This window comes from Mustela nivalis (genome assembly GCF_964662115.1).
Source record: "Mustela nivalis genome assembly, chromosome: 19".
NCBI classification, from domain to species: domain Eukaryota; kingdom Metazoa; phylum Chordata; class Mammalia; order Carnivora; family Mustelidae; genus Mustela; species Mustela nivalis.
Window position 1 is genome coordinate 38,621,859 of NC_139038.1, and position 19,626 is coordinate 38,641,484.

At 62.9% G+C, this 19,626-nt stretch overlaps 1 protein-coding gene and 1 long non-coding RNA gene across 9 annotated transcripts in view; one reads left to right on the forward strand and one right to left on the reverse strand.

Moving 5' to 3' along the window:
* LMF1 (lipase maturation factor 1) overlaps positions 1 to 19,626 on the forward strand; it is an 85,705-nt gene that overhangs the window by 59,822 nt on the left and 6,257 nt on the right. For 6 of the 8 annotated variants that reach the window (XM_082713682.1, XM_082713683.1, XM_082713689.1 and 3 more), the window contains 2 exons: positions 1,726 to 1,791; positions 9,730 to 9,897. In XM_082713682.1, coding sequence (XP_082569808.1) covers positions 1,726 to 1,791; positions 9,730 to 9,897 — 234 coding nt within the window. Of the gene's footprint in view, positions 1 to 1,685; positions 1,792 to 9,729; positions 9,898 to 19,626 lie in introns of all 8 variants that reach the window. The other 2 variants (XM_082713688.1, XM_082713684.1) reach the window with 2 other exon arrangements.
* The window catches only part of LOC309854513, a 52,997-nt gene continuing 45,533 nt past the window's right edge, over positions 12,163 to 19,626 (reverse strand). The window contains exon 3 of the long non-coding RNA XR_014306271.1: positions 12,163 to 12,434. This is a non-coding gene — a long non-coding RNA (uncharacterized lncRNA). The remainder of the gene's footprint in view (positions 12,435 to 19,626) is intronic.

The following is a 19,626-nucleotide window of genomic DNA, read 5'->3' on the forward strand; positions in this document are numbered from 1 at the left end:
GAGGGGGCACAAGGGCACCCCCGAGGGGCCAGCTGGCCGGGGGTGCTGAGCACAGCGAATGCACGACCTGGTCCTAGCAGCCGGTGGTCAGGGCTCGGGACGCTGGGGTTCTCGGAGCTCTGGGACATAGGTTTGTGATCCGGCCGTTGGCAGCATGTTGAGCTCCTGCCGAGCTTCTGTGCGTGGCCAGAGCGTCATTTCTCAGGCTTCGGAGGCCCCAGGGGCTGCCACATGTCCCTGGGACTTCTTGTCACATCTTGTCCCTGCCTCTTTGAGTGTTGCTGTGTCCATGCCACTCCCCACTCAACACCCGTGTTGCCCCGCAACACATCCTGTGGGCTCCGCATCCCAACTCCTGGGTGGTCCTTCTGCCTGGATGGCCACAGGGCTGACACAGGACCGTCCTGTTCCCGCTAAGAGCCCTCACCACCCCAGGGTCCTTCCCTGCGTCGAGGTCCCATTTTACATGTCAGCGGCAGGGCCAGTACCCAGGTCTGCGTCCACTCAGCTTGGCATTGCCACGAGGCTGTGCTGCCCACGGGACTAAAGCCCATGGTCACGGGGCGCCCATGAGAAGGCAGAGCTGAGGCTCCCGCAGTCATCCCTCCTGGTGGCTGTCCTCCCAGCCTCAGCCCTGGCCAGCTCTGTCCCTCCCCGAACCACACTGACATGGTGGCCCCGGCGCCCCTGGGCATCGTCCACCATGGCCTTTCCTGGTCTTCTCTGCTCTGGAGGCGCCAGTCTTAGGCGTCGCTCACCCCCGCTGCCTGGCGCGTCCGTGTCTGCTCCGCGCTCCTCCAGCCCATCCTGCTTCTCCGTGGCTGCCCACCCTCCTGCTGAGGAGCCCAGCGCCTCTTCTCTGCCCACGCCACCCCAACCAAGGCAGGCCCGCTCCCATGCCGCGATGGGCCTCTGCAGGGGAGTCTGCTGACGGGGCGGGCGGGTGAAGCTGGGCCTCGGCCAGAGCAGCAGCAGCTGTAAAAACCGGCATCACGAGAGAGCCCAGCTGCATCCCACACTGGTTTCACGGGCCGCGTACCTCCTCGCCTCCTTGGAACCACGAGTCCATGTCTAGGCTCCCCAGTGGAGCTTCCAGTGCTGGAGGGGATGGCCTCTGACTTAGGAAGGGAGCCTTGAGTTCCCGAGAGGAAGTGGGGAGCAGGCACGGTGCTGGGGACCTCGGCCACAGACCATTCAGGAGACCCTCCTCCAGAGCGGCAGAGCCGTTCCCTGGACACTCAGGTCAGGCACCCGTTTTCCCTGCATGCTGCGCGGAAGTGAGCCTCGGGCTGCCGGGAGGGGATCTGCAGGCCCCGAGCTTCTGAGTCGCTCGCTGCCCTCCTGAGACATGCAGCCCCCTTTCCTGGCTCCTCGGCTTCTGGCATCCGTCCAGCTGTAGCTTTGCTTTCCTGTCCGCTTTCAAAGCCTCCAAAGTGTGATGGTGCTCAGAGAACCGGAGTTTCAGGAAAGCACAGAAGTCACCACGTTCACCCGAGGAAGCTGGTAGCTGGACGCGTCACGTGCATGTTGGACTTGGCCATCGAGGGCCTGGCTGTGCTGTTGCTGCGGCCACTTATGTCTCTCCTGTTGCGCATCTCAGGCAGGAGACGCCCTCCTGCCGCTCCCCTGAGGCCTCCTGGGTTGCACCTGCGGCCAGTTTGCACGCTCCCTAGGACCGCTGGCAGCCTCGGGAGTGGCTCACGCTTTTGTGTCTTGCCTTGGCAGGGCCTGATCAAGATCCGGGGGGACCAGTGCTGGCGGGACCTCACCTGCATGGACTTCCACTATGAGGTGAGCTGCATGGCGGCCGTGGACCCAGCTCCCTGTCCCTGCCTGCCCGGTCCAGGGGCACCGGCCCCCATACCGCAGGCACAAGCCTCTCGGAGGCCACAGCTCAGTTCATGGAGGCCCCTCCTGTTTGCTCTCTTGTCAGGACACAGGCAGGTCACACGGGCGCTTGTAGGACGTCCTGTGTGCTGGGCTGGCGGGGGGGCTCCTGGCCCCCACGGCTGTGGTCCAGGGGTCCATTCTGGCTGTGGGCATTGGTCCCTCCACCGCTGCGTGTGGTCCTGCCCAGGTACCCCCTGCTCCTGGCATCGGGGACATGCCTCCAACAGGAGTGCATAGTGGGGAGCTGCTCTGCCACATGTCCTTCCCCCCAAATCAGGGCACATGGACATGGGAGGAGGTGCAAGTCCTGCTGTCCTCAGAGACCTATGGCCCTCTCCCCCACCTCGACCCCCAGCTTTAGGCAGTTGTCATCCCTGCCCCCCACTCCCTGGGACCCCACCCAGGTCCAAGCTCCTCCAGACATTCCTGTTCCTGCTGCCCGCTCACATGTTTGTGGGGGGCTGGGACCGTGTCTCCCCGTGAATGAATTAACACGAGGGCGCTTGGGTCAGAGCGACCTCATCCACTCGTCCGTGGACACAGCGAATGCCTGTCACGGTGTCCTCTGCCCCTTGTCGGCCACAAAAACATGGGTGCCTAGAGCGCCACCTGTCAGATGGGACACTTGCTCTGTCTCCCACTCACGGCGACGCAGCAGCTATCCTGTAAACGCTGCTGGGACCGCCCCACTCCTCCTGTGGCTTTTCAGTCCTTGGTGTGTCAGAGCTGCTGCCTCCCGAGTCCTGGGTGCATCTGCGGCCATGTCACCTGTGACCCAGCCTGGCAGCAGGGACATCCTGCAGGGGTGTGTTTGGCGGGGAGATCAGACTGGAGATCTCGCCCCGTCCCACCAAACTCCCCTCCCCTCCTGCCCAAGGGCCCGTGAGTCCCTCCCTTGGTTCCAGAGCCAACGCCCTGTGTGCTATGCCCGTGGCCTTGGGTGCAGCCGAGGGCACAGCTGGGGCTGCTGAGCCACGGCCCCCACCAAGCACAGCGGAACCTTCCTCTAGAGTTCCCAAACCAGCCCCAGCACCGGAGGCTTCCATATGTCTCTCGGGCTGGTGAGTCTGACCCCGGAACACGGTTACAGCTGTTTTGTCCCGTAACTGGGGGAGGGTCTGGTAACCTGGAAGTAATTTGAATCAAGGTTGAAGTTACCATGAAAGCTATGAATGTTCACTTGGCGGAAGCCGTGACTCGGTTATCTCCGGTGGGTGGGGGGGAGGCCCTGGGCCTCTGTGCTGTGCCCCGGCGGTTTTACTGATGTTATAGGAAGAGTATATTTTTGTGTGTGTCCTGGGGACTGGGTGGGTCAGCGCTGGGGCCAGGAGGCAAATGCAGTCTGGTGTGTGCTCCTGGTGCAGCCCACGCCCTGGGGTCACCGGGAAGGGCAAGCCCCGCCAGACCAAGGCCAAGTCCATGAGATGCAGGGACAGAGCATCAGGGTCAGTGACGGTTGCTGCTGCAAGTACTAGACTTGAGCCCAGGTCCATGTCACTCCTGCTCTTCGTACAGACCTGTGCTGCCCGCCCTCCCACAGCCACACTGGCTCACATGCTCCTAAGGAAGCGACCTCACGGCTTGACTTGGTTTCCCCCACTTGAGTAACAACCCTGAGGTTGTGATCAGATTCGTGGCCCGTATACTAGAGCGTGTGCTCAGGTAGGCTGCTCCATCGGCGTGACTGAGTACCCAAACAGGTGGGCGCTTTGCACGTGTTTTCGGTTACTCCTTTCTGATTTAGTTCATCATTTTCAGAGACAGCGTGTGTCCACTCAGACCTGTGTCGTGGCCCAGAGCGTGGCCTCAGGGAGCACTGCCTTTGAGCCGACCACAGGAATGTCCCGTGTCGCGTGACTGCTCCCAAAGTTGGGCTGCGGGCTCGGTGCCTCCCGGTCTCCTCCCCGCTGTCCGCTTGTCCTAGTACAGTTGAGAAGGGCCCAAAACGTGCAGCAGCAACTGTGGGCGCGTGGGCCCCAGCTATGGTGTCTGCTGCCCACGCGGTGGGTCTAGACACTCTGGTACAAGGCACCTAAGTGTCGGTGCCCTGGGGCCTCCTGGTGATCCCCAGTGGCCTTAAGAAACCATCTTCTGTCCCTGGTCTCGGTGCTTCCGAGGTCTGACAGCCGCCCCCGTGTGCCCTCGCCTCCAAAGTGTGCGTCTCACAGGCCGCTGTGCTGGGTCTTGTCTTGGGGGTATGACAAATTCAGCCTTTTTTTTTTTTTAAGATTTTATTAGAGTGTGGGCAAGAGGGCGCACAGGCAGGGGGAGGGGCAGCGGAGCAGGGAGCCAGCCATGGGGCTCGATCCCAGGATTCTGAGGTCACGATCAGCCGCCCTGGCAGCCCCGGGTTCTGCCTCGCAGTGCGTTTGGGCCGCCCGCACCAAGCTGCGCTTCGACCTGGTTTCCGACACCGTTGCTGGCTCCTTCTCCTGTCTGTCCTCCCACATCGCCCGCGGCTTCTCTCGGGTCACTCCATTCTCACCACGGCTCCTTGGCTTCCCTTGGCTCACGAGCGGGAACGTCAGGGTTCACAGCACGTCTCAGGTGTGTCACCGCGTACCTGTGAGTGACATGCTGCTCCCGTGAGCCCTGGGGACCGGCAGGGCTGTAGCCGTGATGCTCTCTCACTCTCCCTCCCAGCCCCCCGTGGCTGTGGTCACACAGTTCCCGTCCCAGAAACCGCGTGTCGCGGTGCTCCTATGTTCTTCCACGGACTTGCCACTTCCAGGGCTGCTGCTTCGCGCCGACTGGACCCAGCCCGCCGTCCCCCCACTGCCTGCCGGACGCCCTTCATGTTGCTCACGCGTGGGCTCGCTGCCGGCGGGCTCCACTCTGAAGGCCTCTCTCCTGCCTGCCTGGGCGGTGTGCTACAGGTACAGCACGGGGGGCAGACCACACCCGTCCCTCGAAGACAAGGGTGGGACCCGGCCTCTCCCCACCATCGGGCAGGAAGAGCCCCCACAAAGCGGGGTGGTCGGTGGCAGCTCTTGGGGTGCCACCGCAGCTCACCCTGGTGTCCAGTACTGCCCCACAGCACTGTGACTGCTCCTGTCCCATGGGCCCTGGGGCACCCTATCACATTCATAGCTCGCTCCTCCTCCTACATCTTGGGTGGGCCTTGGGTAGGTGGGGTCGGCAGCCACCGCTGGCTCTGCCTTGGCCTCTCACTCGGGACGGAGCCTTCAGCCCTGACATCTGGGGCCCCACCCGTCCCGAGGCCCGTGGGGAGCCGGCCGGCAGCTGTGTACAAACAGCGTCCATCTCCGGGTTTTATCCTGAGACCCTCACCGGCCAGATGCCAGCAGTCCCCCCTCCTGCCGTCCGGGGGCCACCAGCAGGCGGATGCCTCTGGTATACGGGGGAGGCCCCCCACCCCGCAAACATATGGGGACTAAGAATTCCCAGTGGCCTTTCTGTGGACACCTCAGTCCTGGGCTCAACAAGGGGCAGGGGTCCTGCGGCGGAGGGCTTGTGACTCAGTCTTCTGACGGAACAGAATGCAGGTGGCTTGACGATTTTCAGAAATTTGTTCTTCAGACAAAAATTACACATATACCCTTCCTGACTGAAGCCTCAAACACGTAATTTACTATCCCCGAAATGGGAAAATGGCTGAAAAAGCCATTTCTGTCTCTTTCGGACTCACCACTGAGGCTTGGAAGGGAAGGTGTTGGAACAAGCATGAAGGAACGTTGCTTTCCCCAAACCCTACAACTGTTTTTATCACCCTTCGTGTTTTTCTTTTTTAAAAGTGTCTCTTCTTAAGGGAACCAGCTGTAAAGTGTTCCTGGGGTCAGGGCTGGCCAGCCGCCAACATCCAGGCTGTGCAGCACTTGAGCCACTTGGCCACAAGGGTGAGCGTGGCTGAGCTTCCTGCCAGAGGCAGCACTGGGCACCCCTTCCCCCGCTTTATGGGGTGTGATGTTCCAGACGCCGTTTCCAGGGTTTACAGCCAGATTCTATGACACAGTGGGGTTTTTCCCAGCTTCAGTACAAACAAAAATAAAACTGTCCTGGGCTTGCAGGAGCAGGAAGGCCTTGGGACCCTCCCCGGCCCTGCAGAGAGGGCAGGTAGAGCCGACACCCCCTGCCCAGCAGACCGTAAACCCACAAGAGGAGCCCAGTCCCTGCACGGGCAGTGCAGGCACTGGAAGACAGAGCATCCCTGGAAGGAATTCCATGCCGCGGCTAGCGTCCGTCCCCAGGCATCAGCTGGCATTTCCGCAGCGCGGTGGGGCCCGGCTGCTCTGAGCTCACACCTGCCGACCCCGGCCCCACTGCTCCCCCAGCTGTGCAGCTGCTCCCTGCTGTGGTGGCAGGGACACTTCTGCTGAGCATGGCTTCTCGGCACTCCCTAGGCATGTGCTGACCAGAACTGGCAGTCGCTGCCCCACAGAGAGGATACGTTTGGGCAGGAGCCCTTCTCCGAACCCTGACCTGCCTCTGCAGTGCTCTCCGTCTGGGCTCCCGCCGCTACAGGCAAGACCCAGAGGCTGAAGCAGGTGCACTGCCGGGTCCCCTCCTCATCTCTGGTCCCAGGGGCCAGCCTGCAGAGGACGCAGTGAGCCCACCCTGGTGGACAGAGCCTTGCTGCCCAAAGGTGGGGCCAGTGCCCAGAGGCCTCAGGGGCCGCTCAGCCTCACTCCCTGCCCCGGACAGTGTATCTCTTCTGGCAAATGCTGAAGCCAAGTCGTGCACTCTGCCCTGTCGCCACCCGCACCACAGCCGGGTGCCCTCCGTGGGGAGGAAGTGTCGCAGGTGGGGGCCTCTGGCAGTTTCTCCCGGATTCAGCGAGGAGCATGGCTTCCCTCCCCAGGCTCCAAGCAAGCACGGCGAGTTGTGTTTCTTTTTCTTTATACACGCATCCTACCCTCAGCCAGGCCTGCCATCCTGGAGGAGTCCTAGAAAGCCGGCCGTCACTAGGGCCCTCCTTGGGTGCAGGCGGCCCCACACTTCCAGAGACGCGGAAGTGACCCCGTGGTACATGCACTTCTGGGGCGGTGACTGCTCCGAAAGCAAAGGGAAACACATCTTCTCCCTGCATCTGTGCTCGTTCCCTCATGTGTGCACCCTATCACCACGGTGGCCTCGACAGTCATGTGTCTCAAGTGCTTTTCAGAAGCGCGCCAGCTGAAGACTCCGCAGAACGGGCACCAAGACCTTTGTCCTTTTCGGCCATCCGTGGGCCGTCCGCATTGGAGGGCAGAGCACATGCGGCCGCCTGTCTGGAGACCCTGTGGGACAATGAACGGGAAGGCCGCGTCACAGGGACACGCGCTGCACTTACCCACCCACGAGCAGTGGCCGCCATGTGCCCATCTACCAAGTATCAGCCACACGTCGTTCCGTGGTTGCTGGGGACTCGGTGTGGCAGAAGCCTCAGGAGGGAGCAGACAGGGTTCAGAGGCCTCGTGGCAGGTGGGCCCCCCATGCTCACAGGTGGGAACAGGTGTCGGTGGCCAAGAGCCCCTGGGGTAGATGAGAAGAGACCGGTCTGCCTCCCTGTGCGGCAGAAATCTGCTCGGAACGCGGTGGGACGCACAGCCCTGTGAGCGAGATGGCGTGGGTGCGGCAGTAGAGACACTGTCACTTGCGTTTTTCTCTACTTGCGCCCACGGAGGAGCCCAGAGACAGCACGCACAGGCTGGGTGCCGGCTCCCAGCCTGCCCTAATGGGGACCAGGGCTCCTTGGGGAGAAGAGAGGCACCGGGGGGCAGCAGCAGCAAGGGGTTCTGATGACCCTGGGGCATCTTTAGGGCCAGAAAGTAGGGAGTCTCTGGAAGGGCTGTGGACACGTCAGAAGTGGCTGTGAAGAAAGCCCACGTGGCCACGTGAGCACTGATAAACAGGCTGGAGGCACACTTGACCTTGCGGTGGAAAGCCAGCTCACAGAGGCAGAAGGAACACTGGCCCCGGAAGTCACCACTCAGTGGCCAAGGGAACCCCAGATTCTGGCGAAAAACGTCCCAGGATGCTGGAACACAGGAGGCTGCTTCTGTCTGCCTCACCGTGCCAGGTGGGACCCGACGGACACCCCTCAACCCAGAAGTCCCGGCACAAAGCACCATGCCACCCTGGGTCCGCCGGGACAGCCCTGTCACCCCTGCGGGCCTCCTGCTGAGAGCATGTGCCCCAGACCCGCCCTGAGGGACACGGGGCACATGGGCTTGTCTGTGTCCTGACGTTCCAATGAGAGGCTGGCGAGGTGCAGGACTACAGGCCACATGGCCTGGGGCCGCCCTCACACCAGCTAGGCCCATGGGCGCAACGGCCCGTCGTGGTTGTGCTTGCCAAGCCACGGGAGCGCTCACCCTTCAACACTCTGGTGCCGCGGGGCCCAGCCGCCCACCCACCGCCGCTCCTGTGGTGGGAAGCGGGAGAGCATGGGCGCGAAGTGTGCCATTCGGGGGTTTTCTTTCCTCTTCTGACTTTTCTCCAAGTCAGAAATTGTGTCCGAATGAAAAGTTAGCAAGGGAACGAACTGGATGGGACAGTGGCCCTTCCCTGGTGGCCGTCCTTCCTGGGGTCATCTCCGGCCCTGAGTGGTGGGCAGGGGCAGTCAGCCGAGGGCTGCCGTTCACGCGACTTTTTCCCGCAGCCTCTTACCTGATCCCGCCGCCCCACGTGTCCTGGCAGGAGGCTCCGTGCCCCGAGGGCAGCACCGGGCTGGCACACCTGGACCCGTGGCACAGGCACCTCCTTGTGTCCGGAGGGGAGGGGGGACACACGCCCAGGGTAGGGGTAGGAGAGCCTGCAGCTGGGCCGAGCTGGGGAGCCGGGTGGGGCCAGCACAGGCCTCCAGGGGCAACGGCAGGGGCTGCACACCCGTGACGAGTAGACATCGTTTTGTACCAGAACCATGTTGGAGTTTCAAAACTGGAACCAGGTCAGCCCAACCGCCGTTGCCCGTTGTCTCTGCGACCCCGACATTCCCCTCACTCAGATGGCGACGTCATGGCCACGATGGGCAGGCGTGGAGAGAAGTCCCAGGAGGGAGAATGGGGCACATGAGGGGCTTATGCTCAGAGCCATAGTGGCGAGAAGAGGAACAAGGCCACTGACCTGGGCTGGGCTCCCCTACACCTGCTTTTGGACGCCCTGGGTTCCAGACCCGGGTGGGGGTGGCGGGTGAGCCGGGCCACACGCGGCTCCTGGAACCAGAGCGCTCTGGGTGGTGGTCTCCTCACGGATGGCTGCGTGTACCCACCCGGGCATCGGGCTTGGGTGGGAGGCTCCCAGCCTCGGCTGCTGCCAGGGCTCTGGGGGAAGACTGGGCCACTGCGGTCAGAGGTACAGGGCCTGTCAGCTGGGTCCTGGGGCGGCCAGCACCACGGCTGAGTCAACATACAGGCCTCCCGGGACACTCCCCCCCGCCCCCTCACACATGCTCGGGGGCTGTTCCCAGGAACACACACACGGCCGGAACCCCCAGCTTCCACCGGCCTCCAAGCGGAAATTCCCACATGTGAGCACGGACCTGAAACCTGGGTTCCCCTAGTGCCCATCCCTTTGCTTCTGGGTCCCCAGGACACTCAGGGTGGCCTCCGGGGCCCGCGTCAGAATTAAAGGAGACCAGGCAGGGGGAGGGCGCCCATGATTCACACCCTAAAGCTGAGACACTTGGTTCTAGGTCTGGTATCTTGGCCACAGGCATCTGAGCTGCCGGAGGAAGGTCCATGGGACTGGTCTCCCCTGAGCCTTTCCCAGCCAGGACGCTCTCCTAGGACAGCCAGTGGGCACAGAGTGGGCAGGGCCAGGCGGCATGGTGGGGGTGTGCAGAGGTCCCCTGCGGGGTGGAGCTCCAGGCTTGGCTCACGGGTCTCCTTCTTCCCCCAGACACAGCCAGTGCCCAACCCTATGGCCTACTTCCTGCACCAGTCCCCATGGTGGGTCCACCGCTTCGAGACCCTCAGCAACCACTTCCTCGAGCTCGTGGTGCCTTTCTTCCTCTTCCTCGGACGGCGAATGTGCACCCTCCACGGGGTCTTACAGATCCTGTTCCAGGTGAGCCCCCACCTGCGTCATTCCTGTAACTGTCACTGGAAGGACAGGCAGGTGGCCTGGGACGTGCTCCTCCCTTGCGTCCGGGAAGCCATCTGTGGTGGGTTCTAGGGGCATCGTCCCACAGGGTCATCCCTCTCCTGGGTGAGCCGTCCAGCCCTCGTCAGTCAGGCTCCAAGGTAGAGGCTGGTGCTATGTTATGTCCACGTGGACCATGGTCCTGAGCCCTCGCCTGCCGCCCTGCCTCCCCCCAGCCGTCGGCCTCAGTGCCCGTGGCACCAAGCCCGCGCCCCCTGAGCAGTGCTTCCACTGCCGCCGTCTGGGGCCTCTACTCTCTGGGCCTCTCCTTTCCCTCAACTGGGGCATCTGATCATTGATTCCCAAGAAGAACTCCGTTGGGACTTGTAAATTCCTTGTAATTTATTTATTTGACAGAGACAGTGAGAGAGGAACACAAACGGTGGGAAGGAAAGAGGCAGAAGCAGAGCTGAGCTGGGAGCCTGACATGGGACTCGATCCCATGACCCCGGGGATCATGACCCGAGCAGAATGCAGACACCTAACAACTGAGCCACCCAGGTCTCCCGTTTCCTTGTAATTTAAATTCAGGCAGCCGACCTGGAGGTCATCTTTAGCTTTGGAGACGGAGTGTCCAAAACTGGGATTCCGACTGCTCTGTCATAGCTGCTGTCCTTGCCGGGGGACAGCTCGCAGGGAAGGGCATGGGCATGAGCGTTCTGGGAAGGGCATGGGCGTGAGCGTTCTGGGAAGTGCGTGCCCCACCTCGCCTGCCCACAGGGAGAGCCAAGGGCCTTGGGCTGGGGAGGGCCCTCCCCCTCGGGCTTTGCCCCTCCCTGTGTCCCGTAGTTGGCTGATCTGTTGTTCCATCGTGGAATTTCCGGGTGTTTCCAAGTCTTTGTGGTAACAGGTAAGGCTGGGGGCGGGGGGTGTGAAGGGAGGCCTGTGTCCAGGCGGGCGTGACTCCCGTGGTACCACTGTCGTAACTAGAGCAGCGAGTTGTGCAGACGGACCCCATACTCAGGAGGCCGCAAGGGAGCGCATGCGCTCCAAAATCTGAATGCGCTTGGGGGTAGACGTAGAAAGGCATGAACCATGTCCTGTTGCCAGTTTCCAGGAACAGCCAAGCGCAACACAGAAGCAAACGCACAGGGTTAAGCAGGCATTCAGGGTGGGGGCGCCTTCCCCGAAATCGCTAGGTCTGCGGCATTTTGCAGTTTCTTGCTACGGTTGCAATGACACGGGCGTAGGGATGCCCACTTCTCGTAAATGCGCCGTGACATACACTAAGTGCGTGTCCTGGGGTCTTACCGTCCCCTGCCCTCCAGCCCCGAACCCCTCGCTTCACCTCCTCCCTGTGCCACGTGTCCACCTTTGTCCTATTGTGTGGCCAAGGGCCTGACAGCGGGCGGCGGCGTGCAGGAAACACCGGCAGTGTCACGGGACTGCCTTCGGGTCCTCGACCACAAGGCTGGTCCCCGCAGCGGCTATGATGGGCACAGGAGCTCTGGTCCACACCGGGGTGTGTTTATACGAGGCACCTTGCTTTTTGACACTGTAAATGCCATCTTTAACTACAACATCTTCCTTTGTGCTACCCAAGCATGCCAATACCACGGACGCAGCCATCGTCACGCGTGCTAGTCTCTGCGCCGGCCAGTCCCGGATAACCGTGTGCTCGCCCCGTGGCAGTTCCTGGAGTGGCGGCACACCGGCAAGTCGAGCTCCCCGCGACTGCTTCCTGCGGCTTGGGCGGTCCGGGCCCTGCCCCCGTCCCAGTGCTTGGGCAGGCAGCGCCGGGCTCCTGCGTGCTCTCGAGGGCCCCAGCAGGGAATGCCGGTGTGGGCCACCCTTCCCCAAGTCCCGTCAGTTTGTGGTTTCCTTGGGCTATTTTTAGTCACTGAATTAAACACGTGGTTCTCTCTGCACCTGCTGTGAGGAGGTCACTTCACGCTCCCAAGCGGCCAACGTGGTCCATCACGGTTCACCTCCCAGGACGAACGCCTCTTCGGTCACCCTGCACACTGGGATGCGTCCTGGGGGCTGCCTGGCCAGCGTGAGTGTGCACCACGCGTGGCCGTCGTGCAGCGGTGGCGGTGACCTACCTGGCTGTGCTCCCGGCAAGCAGGACAGAGGCAGGGCTGTGGGGGGATGGGGACTCGGCCCCTGGGGCTGGCGGCTGGGCCACGCCCATTTCTTCTGAAGGCAGACTTAGCAGCAGACTGTTGTCCTTGGGATGGGCCGCACGTCAGAGCAGCCGTCCCAGCCGGCATCTTTGGACTTTCACATCTTTGTGTTCCCTCGTCTTCCTTTCATTATTCTCAGCATCCGTCTTCTGACTCAGTGGTTACACACGTGCTTCCCGCGGGTGACGTGCTCCCTGCACGACTCCACGCCCAGATTTCACCCCCATGCGGCTGCCGCGGCCACCCAAGAGCTCAGGCCCGGGCCTGCCACCTGCTATCATCCCCCGTGCTTCAACCTCTGTTGGAGTAACATTCTTGTTGTGGACGGTCACGGATCTGCAGAAAGACAGCACAGAGCGTGGATGGTCCCAATGTCACCGTCACGTGACACGGCGGTAGAGGACCCCCTATCCATGCCACGTGACACGTCGACTCAGGAGCCCAGACGGACACCTGACCACCAGCGGGATTACAAGTTCGCTGCAGGGTCACGGGCACTGTGCATCCTCTGGGTTCGGACACATCTAGTGATAGGTGTCCGTTGAACTGTCAGTCAGAGTCCCTCCACCACCCTGACAGCCTTCTGTGCTCCCAGACCCCTCCCCGCCTCAAGCCCAGGGCAGCCCCTGACACTCAGCCTTCTCCAGGGCATCCCGTGGCTGCAGGCGTCCGGGACACTCGCTCTCCAGACGTCCCCTCACTTAGCAGCACACGCTCGGGGGTCCTTGTTCTCCCAGCTGAAGTGCTCACTTCCACCGCGGAGCAACCCTCTGCGGTCCGGGCGCCACAGTTCACACATCAGCCAACCAGACTGGGCTCAAGGGCAGCGCTGCGGCTGGGCTGGTGAGCCCTGCACGCCCCCCCAGGTAAGGGCCACCTGCCGGTAGGTGGGGGCGCAAGGGCCGCACGCCTGCCGCACCCACCCTGAGCCCTGTGCTCCCACAGTCCCAAGCCAGCAGAAGGCGACTCCGGGCTGGCTCAAGCGCCCCTGATGGGGTCCGCCAGTGTGGGCACCACCTCGTGCCGGACCCTCCCCTGCTGTCCCAATTCCAAGGCAACTCAGACGATCCAGCCCTGCACAGCTGGGAGTGGGGCTCTGCGTGGCTTTGGGGTCACCATGGTGACAGACAACTGCCTGGGGAGGGGACTAGGGGGTATTCACTAGCCCCCGTCCACCTTGGCTGCGGACTGCTAGGGACCCTCTCCAATCTCTAAACCTGCCTGGGCCTGGGGGAAGCAGTGTCCACCTCCCGCTTTCTCTCCCCAAAACCTGACGGCCGGCTGTGACGAGTACCAAGGAGAAGCCAGTTGTCCTGTCACTTGAAAGAGTAAGTGAAGGAGGTCTGCTACCCTGGGGCAGACTCAGCTCTCCGACCTGGGACCCTCTGAGTGCCCTTGTCCACAGAGTATGTGGCAGGATTCCTGCTCCAGGCCGGCAACTGGTTAGCTGGACCCGGCTCAGCGGCAAGTCCGAACCCCAGCCCAGGCCACCAGTGTCCCCACAGCATGTGGAGGGGCTCAGGGCTCAAGCGTGGATGGCTCAGCCAGGAGCAGCCTCGGGGTTGGGCCCTGACCCGGCCCTGGGGGCAGCTGCCCGGGTGGGTAACAGTGGACAGCGGGCGCCCCAGGAGTGCAGGGCGGGGCCCAAGCTGGACTTTGCTGGCCCGCAGCTCTGGACGTTATTCCAGAAGACCAGCTCAGGAGCTTGCCTTCTTTCCCCCAGAGACCTGGGGATCCCCTGGTCCAGGCACATCCCAGGAGTCCTTGCCAGAGCCACGGTATCACTGTGGCTCTCCAGGGTCCAGTGCGTTGCCCAGCTCTCTGGAGCAGAGAGGATGGCCAGACAGCTGGTCTGCTGCCATCCCAGGCAGTCTGGGGCTCCGGTGTGGGCACAGCCTTGCGGCCGCAGCTTAATTCTGAGGAATCCCCGCGCTGTGCCAGGGGCCGGTCACTGGGGGGAGCAGTGTACAGAGTGGGGGGGTTATGCTCAGTCCTGACAGGCCACGCTTCTCCTGTGCCCAACAGTCCGAGGGAAACCTCCAGATCGGTTGTTTCCGCTCATTCCTCCGGGGGAGGGCTGAGGATGTGGACATGCTCCTCTCCTCCTACGCTTGGTTTACACAGCTGTTCCGGAGGGTTCTGCGAGGCCACAGGGCCGCTGTCCACTTGGAGAGGTGCACGTGAGACTCAAGAGCTGAACCGCCTGGGCCCAGACGCCCCCCGCCTTGTGACATTAAGCCTCGAGTCAGGGAGGGACCCTGGCAGGGGCAGCATCTGTGAGGGACAGGAGTGGGCACCCTCCCTAGTGGGACCAGGTACTCAGAGGCCAGAGGCTCCTGGTTGGAGCAGAGAGACCCGCCTCCGCCTCCCATCATGTCCTGCTCCTTCTACCCTCTGTGACTTTGGTCGGAGTCAGGAATGGGTCATGGTGAGGGTCATCACCAGGGCAACAGCCAGAGGGAGGTGCCTCCCCCGACTCCTGAGCCACACGCCCAGAGCTGGGGTCCCAGGACACAAAAAGTTGCCCATGAGCACGTGTGTCCCCTGGGACGCCTACGCTGTAAGACGTCCAGAAGTTATTCACGCGCAGATGGGCTGTTCTTGACCTGTGCCCCTGCACACAGCCCGAAGTCCATGCGGAGAGGCCGCCGGCCACTGTCCTCCAGTCCCCACCCTCCTGACACTTTTACCACTGCGGTTCAGAGCCTGACCGCATTCTTGCAGCACGGCTGTGCCGTCTGTGCAGGGCCCCGCCACACTCCCCCGTGCTCACCGTGTGACTCTGCCCCTCATCCCGCTGGTGGTGTCGTAGGTTATCTCTGATCTGTTCGTCACTGTCCTCAATCAGAATTCTGGGACATGATCTCTCGGTACTTTCTCTGCCATCCTCCCTTCCCGTGGCACCTGGTGTGTCTGTCGGGCATCCGGTCCCGTCACAGTCCGTGCTGCGGCTCAGAGGGCGCCTCGCCTCCGGGCCCTGCCGTCCCCGTGCCCACTCACCTCATGTCTGGGTGGGAGCCGCTCCGTTGCTGGCAGGCCCGTGGCCGCTCTCGGAGGGTGTGTGGTTCTTTTCACACTTGGCGCATTTCTCCTGCTTGTGACAGCGTCTCGTAGAGGCTGCTCGGACACGCTTATCCACAAGTTCCAGGTTTCCTCCCGCCTCCCATCTATTCTCCTGAGCCCTTCTCCTTGGCTCGTGGGTCCTCAGGCCCCGACGGGACGCCAGCTGCCATGGGCCGTGGGTGAGGGTGCGGACGCCGTGTCCTTCTCTGTGCCGAATCCCGCCCTGCCAAGCAACTCTCCTACTCACAGGTCTGGCTCATGGTACCGGGCGGGTCTGACGGAGCCTCCGAGGCAGGGCTGGCTTAGCCTTCCTCGGGGCTGGGCCTGGTGGGGTCTTTGCTATGTGCCTGGCTTTCCCCTAGGTCTCCACCATGTTCTCTGGGTACTTCCACGTGCCTGGGACCCTGTGGCTGGCAGACGCGAGGGCACCCTGGCCGTCCCTGCGCCTACTGGCCTGCGTGCCTCCTTCTGGCACAGCGCCAGCCCGCCGCCTTGACCTCCCCGGCATCAAGCTCTGCCCTTCAAGGGTTCCTTCCCTGGTCCGAGGCCCGCTAAATGCCTCTAGGGAGAGCAGAAGCTGGCATGGATCTGTGTGGCTGCCTGGGCTCAAGCGTCACCAGCCCTGTCCCCCATCCGGCTGCAGCACTGCTTCCCTCCTTCCAAGCCCTTGAGCCTTGAGAAGCCAGTCACCTTGGATGCAGAGTCAGACTGTTCCTGGAGAGCCACTGAGTGATGGCACAGAAGGGTCGTGGCTTTGGGACGCAGGGGCTCTCTCCACTTATCAAGGACGAAAGGGCATGGTCAGTGGTGGCCCGCCAGCGACCGATGGCTCTGTGGGAGTCTTCAGAAACTCCCAAGTTCATGCCTGCTGGGCTCTTCTCCGCAGAAGTGGCAGGAAGGGTGTGCCCGAGTGTGGGATCAGATGGTTCCAGGGACACAGACAGGACGGAGATGCTGGAGGAAACAGGGTGCCTCGGACAGGCTCCCTGGACTCTCCTCTGTCCCCGTCCTCACTGCTGGGGGTTTGCACATGGAACTCAGGGAGGCCCAGTGCCTGGGCGGACAGGGCCCCGGGGCTCTGCTCCGTTCTCGGGGGAGCCAGACCCCACGGTTGCGTGCTGCTCTCTCTCCAGACGACACCTGCTGTGCCCACACCACGTGACCACCTGCGCTCCAAGCCGGGCTTTGTTCCAGAGGGGGGAGTGGGCGACCCCGCACGAGGGCAGCCCTGCAATGCCACAGGACACCCCCTGCGCCGTCCTCCCACTCACATCCGAGGCCCGGCATCCACGGGCGACTGGCCCCGCGCCTTCCGTGTTTCAGTCTAAATGTTTACATGGTCTTAACATCGACTTCATCCCAGGACACGAGGGACCCTATGAGCTGGCAGGTCACTCTGCTGGGGCATCCTGTATAAGGGCTGTCGGGAAGCCCCTGGGGCTGGTCGGCGGGTCTGCCCTCCCCTCAGCGTTTCTCAGACACACCTTCCGGCGCGGCGGTACCTTCTGGCGCAGCAGTCCCATCTGCTCTGAGCTGGGTCCTTCCGGGGCTCGCTGCAACACACGGGAGCACGGGCAGGGAGCGCTCCGCAGGAGCGTCCGGTCCCACAGGCGGCTTTGGGCCTGGGTTGCTATGGGCTCTCAGCATGGCCGCAAGGGGACAGGGGGTGACGCCGTGTCTCAGAGTGGCTGCCGGCTGGGCTCGTCGCGCCTGGAGAGGTTGGCCCCTGGCCACGCGGCTGCCGGGCCTATTACTGGTGATGGTGGCCATGTGTCCGGGCGGTCTGAGGGTTGCCGTGAGGGTTTGCCCAGACAGGCCCCTCGTGGCTTGAGGGGGTTGCTGATGGCCAGCAGCTCAACAGGGACTTTGAGGGGCAGGTGTGAGGGTCCCCACCTGCCTGGCACCCCACCCGGCACAAGCACGGGCTTCGGGCCATGGGGGACGGAGGCAAGGTCACCATCTCAGAAGCCCTCAGGCCATACAGAGCAGTGGAGGGAGCTGCAGCCGCCACCTTCCCCTGTGGCCGCAGAGAGCTGCACGGAGACCGCCAGTGGTCGGCATCTTGACGGGGACCCAGACAAACAGGACGTTTCCGTGAGCATGCAGAGACCTGCAGACTCGGCCAGAGCAGCCCAGACTCCTGAGAGGAGGAGGCAGAGCCGAGCTTTGGGGACACCTGCCTGCCTGGTCTCTTGCTCATGCAGCAAGGAGAGACTGGGGAGCTGAGAGGAGTGTGAGGGGCCGCCGGCCCGGGAAGACGAGCTGGGAAGTCAGGCCCCCGGGGAGGAGGCACAGGGATGTGGCACACAGGCGGCTCGGGCAGGAGCCCCAGGGCCCCACCTGGGGGAGAGACTGCGGCCCAGGGCTGTTAGTGTTGCAGACAGTGAAGAATGAGAAATCATCGATTTGGGGGCTCAGAACCAAAAACGCTGGGTTTCCAAATTAATCCTGGGAGAGCCGTGAATCCACACATCTCAGGTCACACCTCGTAAAATGCCGTCGTAATCCATAAAACTGACACGACCCATCGAAAGCACGGCTCCTCCTGCCAGACCCTCATTAGGCTGGCGTCTGGGACCTCACATTCGTCCCTGATGGCCGGGATTAGGACCCGGCTGAGACGCAGGGCCAGTGGTTGGCCGTGGGTCGCCTCCTGCAGGGGACAGCTGAGGCAGACCAGCGCCCAATACTGACAGGCCCACCGGAGAGGATGAGTGGGAGCCCGGCTGCCGGGAAGCCCGATCTCGACACCCCCGCCCACGCCAGACCACACCTGTCCAGTCGCCCGCGCGAGGGGATGGCCTGCTCTGCTTGGTGGATGGCCGTGGGCTTCTGAAGGTCACGCTTGTTGCAGAAATAATGTCCGTTCGGTCATGCATGTGGATGAACTCTGGCCCTTCTCCTCCAGCCTCTGGGGCGACTGTGCGGTGTTCTGGTCTCACCATTTTTCGCAGTCGCCATGGAAGCATGTCTGGCCACTGCCCAGCTCACCAGGTCCCCCTCCCATCTTCACTGCTCTTGGGGCGGCAGGTGGCGGCTAGTGATTGCCGTTAACGGCTTCCTCTCCTGCCCCAGCCTGGGGCCGCCTCTACCCTTCCCAGGACTCACCCCTGGGACAGTTCTGGAACCTGCAGAGACTCTGCTGCAGCCCCACACCCGAGTCCACGTGAGGAAGAGCCCTCGGCCTCACAGCGCACAGAAAGCGGATTCACAGCGGCACATCACAGCTGGGGTACGTCGTCATCCTCGGAAGCCCAGAGGAAGCCAGCACTGCCCAGAACGTGGGCACAGCACGGTCGTGAAGCTCGAGACATGGGTAACTCAGAACCTCGTGAAAAGCAGACTCCTCTCCTGGAGATGCTGTCACTGGCCACGCGCCTCGTACGGACCACAGCTGGGCCAGTAGGTGCACAGGGCCCCCAGCCAGCTACGCGCGGTCCCAGAGGCAGGGGCGAGCACACAAGCCACAGAGCCCACCGAGTTCAGGAACAGGCAGAGTGACAGGCGGCAGTGGTCAGTTCACAGGTCGTAGGGTGGGGGTTGGTAGCTGTCTGGGATGGAAGCTTCGGGATTCTATGGTGGTTTGCACAAGAGTCAGCATCTGGGAAAAGCCTTTGCACTGGGTGCTTCAGAAGCGCGCGACCTCCCACGTGTGTCCGGGAGACTAAGGAGCAGAGAATGCCAAGTGGCCAGGGACACACTGCTCCCGATGGGCTCCTGAGCCCATGCCGCCGTGGGGCCGCCTGCTCCCACCCAGACGCCTCCTTCCCAGGGGCCCCCTCAGCAGCCGCGGCCTCGGAGGGCTGGCTGGGCGCACAGTGTCCCCTCATCGCCCTCCAGTACCCAACGACGGTGTCATCATCAGGCCAAAGATGTTATTTTTAAGTCACTAAGCAACCTGCAACACATGCAGCTGCTAGAAGGACGCTCCAGAAGTCCCAGTGCAAGGTGGCTTCAGGTGCAGTCCCCGCCGGCCAGCAGCTCACCGGGCAAGGGGCTGAGCACGCAGGACAGCCCCGGCCGTCGCACTCCGGCCAGAGGCTTTGCGACCTTGGTTCTTAAGACCAAGAGGCTAAGTCGTCTCTAGGGTGAGCCCCATGGGGACGCTGCTGCCACCCGGTTATTACCAAGTCCTCAGATGAGCCCAGTGGGACTGGGACACGGGGGAGGCCCGCTGGATGTCATCTAGACCCTGTGTCACCCCCGACGCTTCGGCGGCACGAGCCAGGGCTGCTCCAGGCCTCTGAGGGATGGTGGCCTGCCCCAGCTCACGGTGCCCAGAAAGTGGAGGAGGTCGGGCTCCACGAAGCCGCGTGGAAGGGAAGGTCAGCCACGCCCGTCCCAGCATGTGCCCAGGTCCAGGCCAGCCTCACACACAGTCACTGAGGACATGGCTCGGGGCTGCTAGATGTGGAGAGTAGGGCGGCCAAACAGGGGCCCTCATCCTGACTTCTGGGGGAGCAGC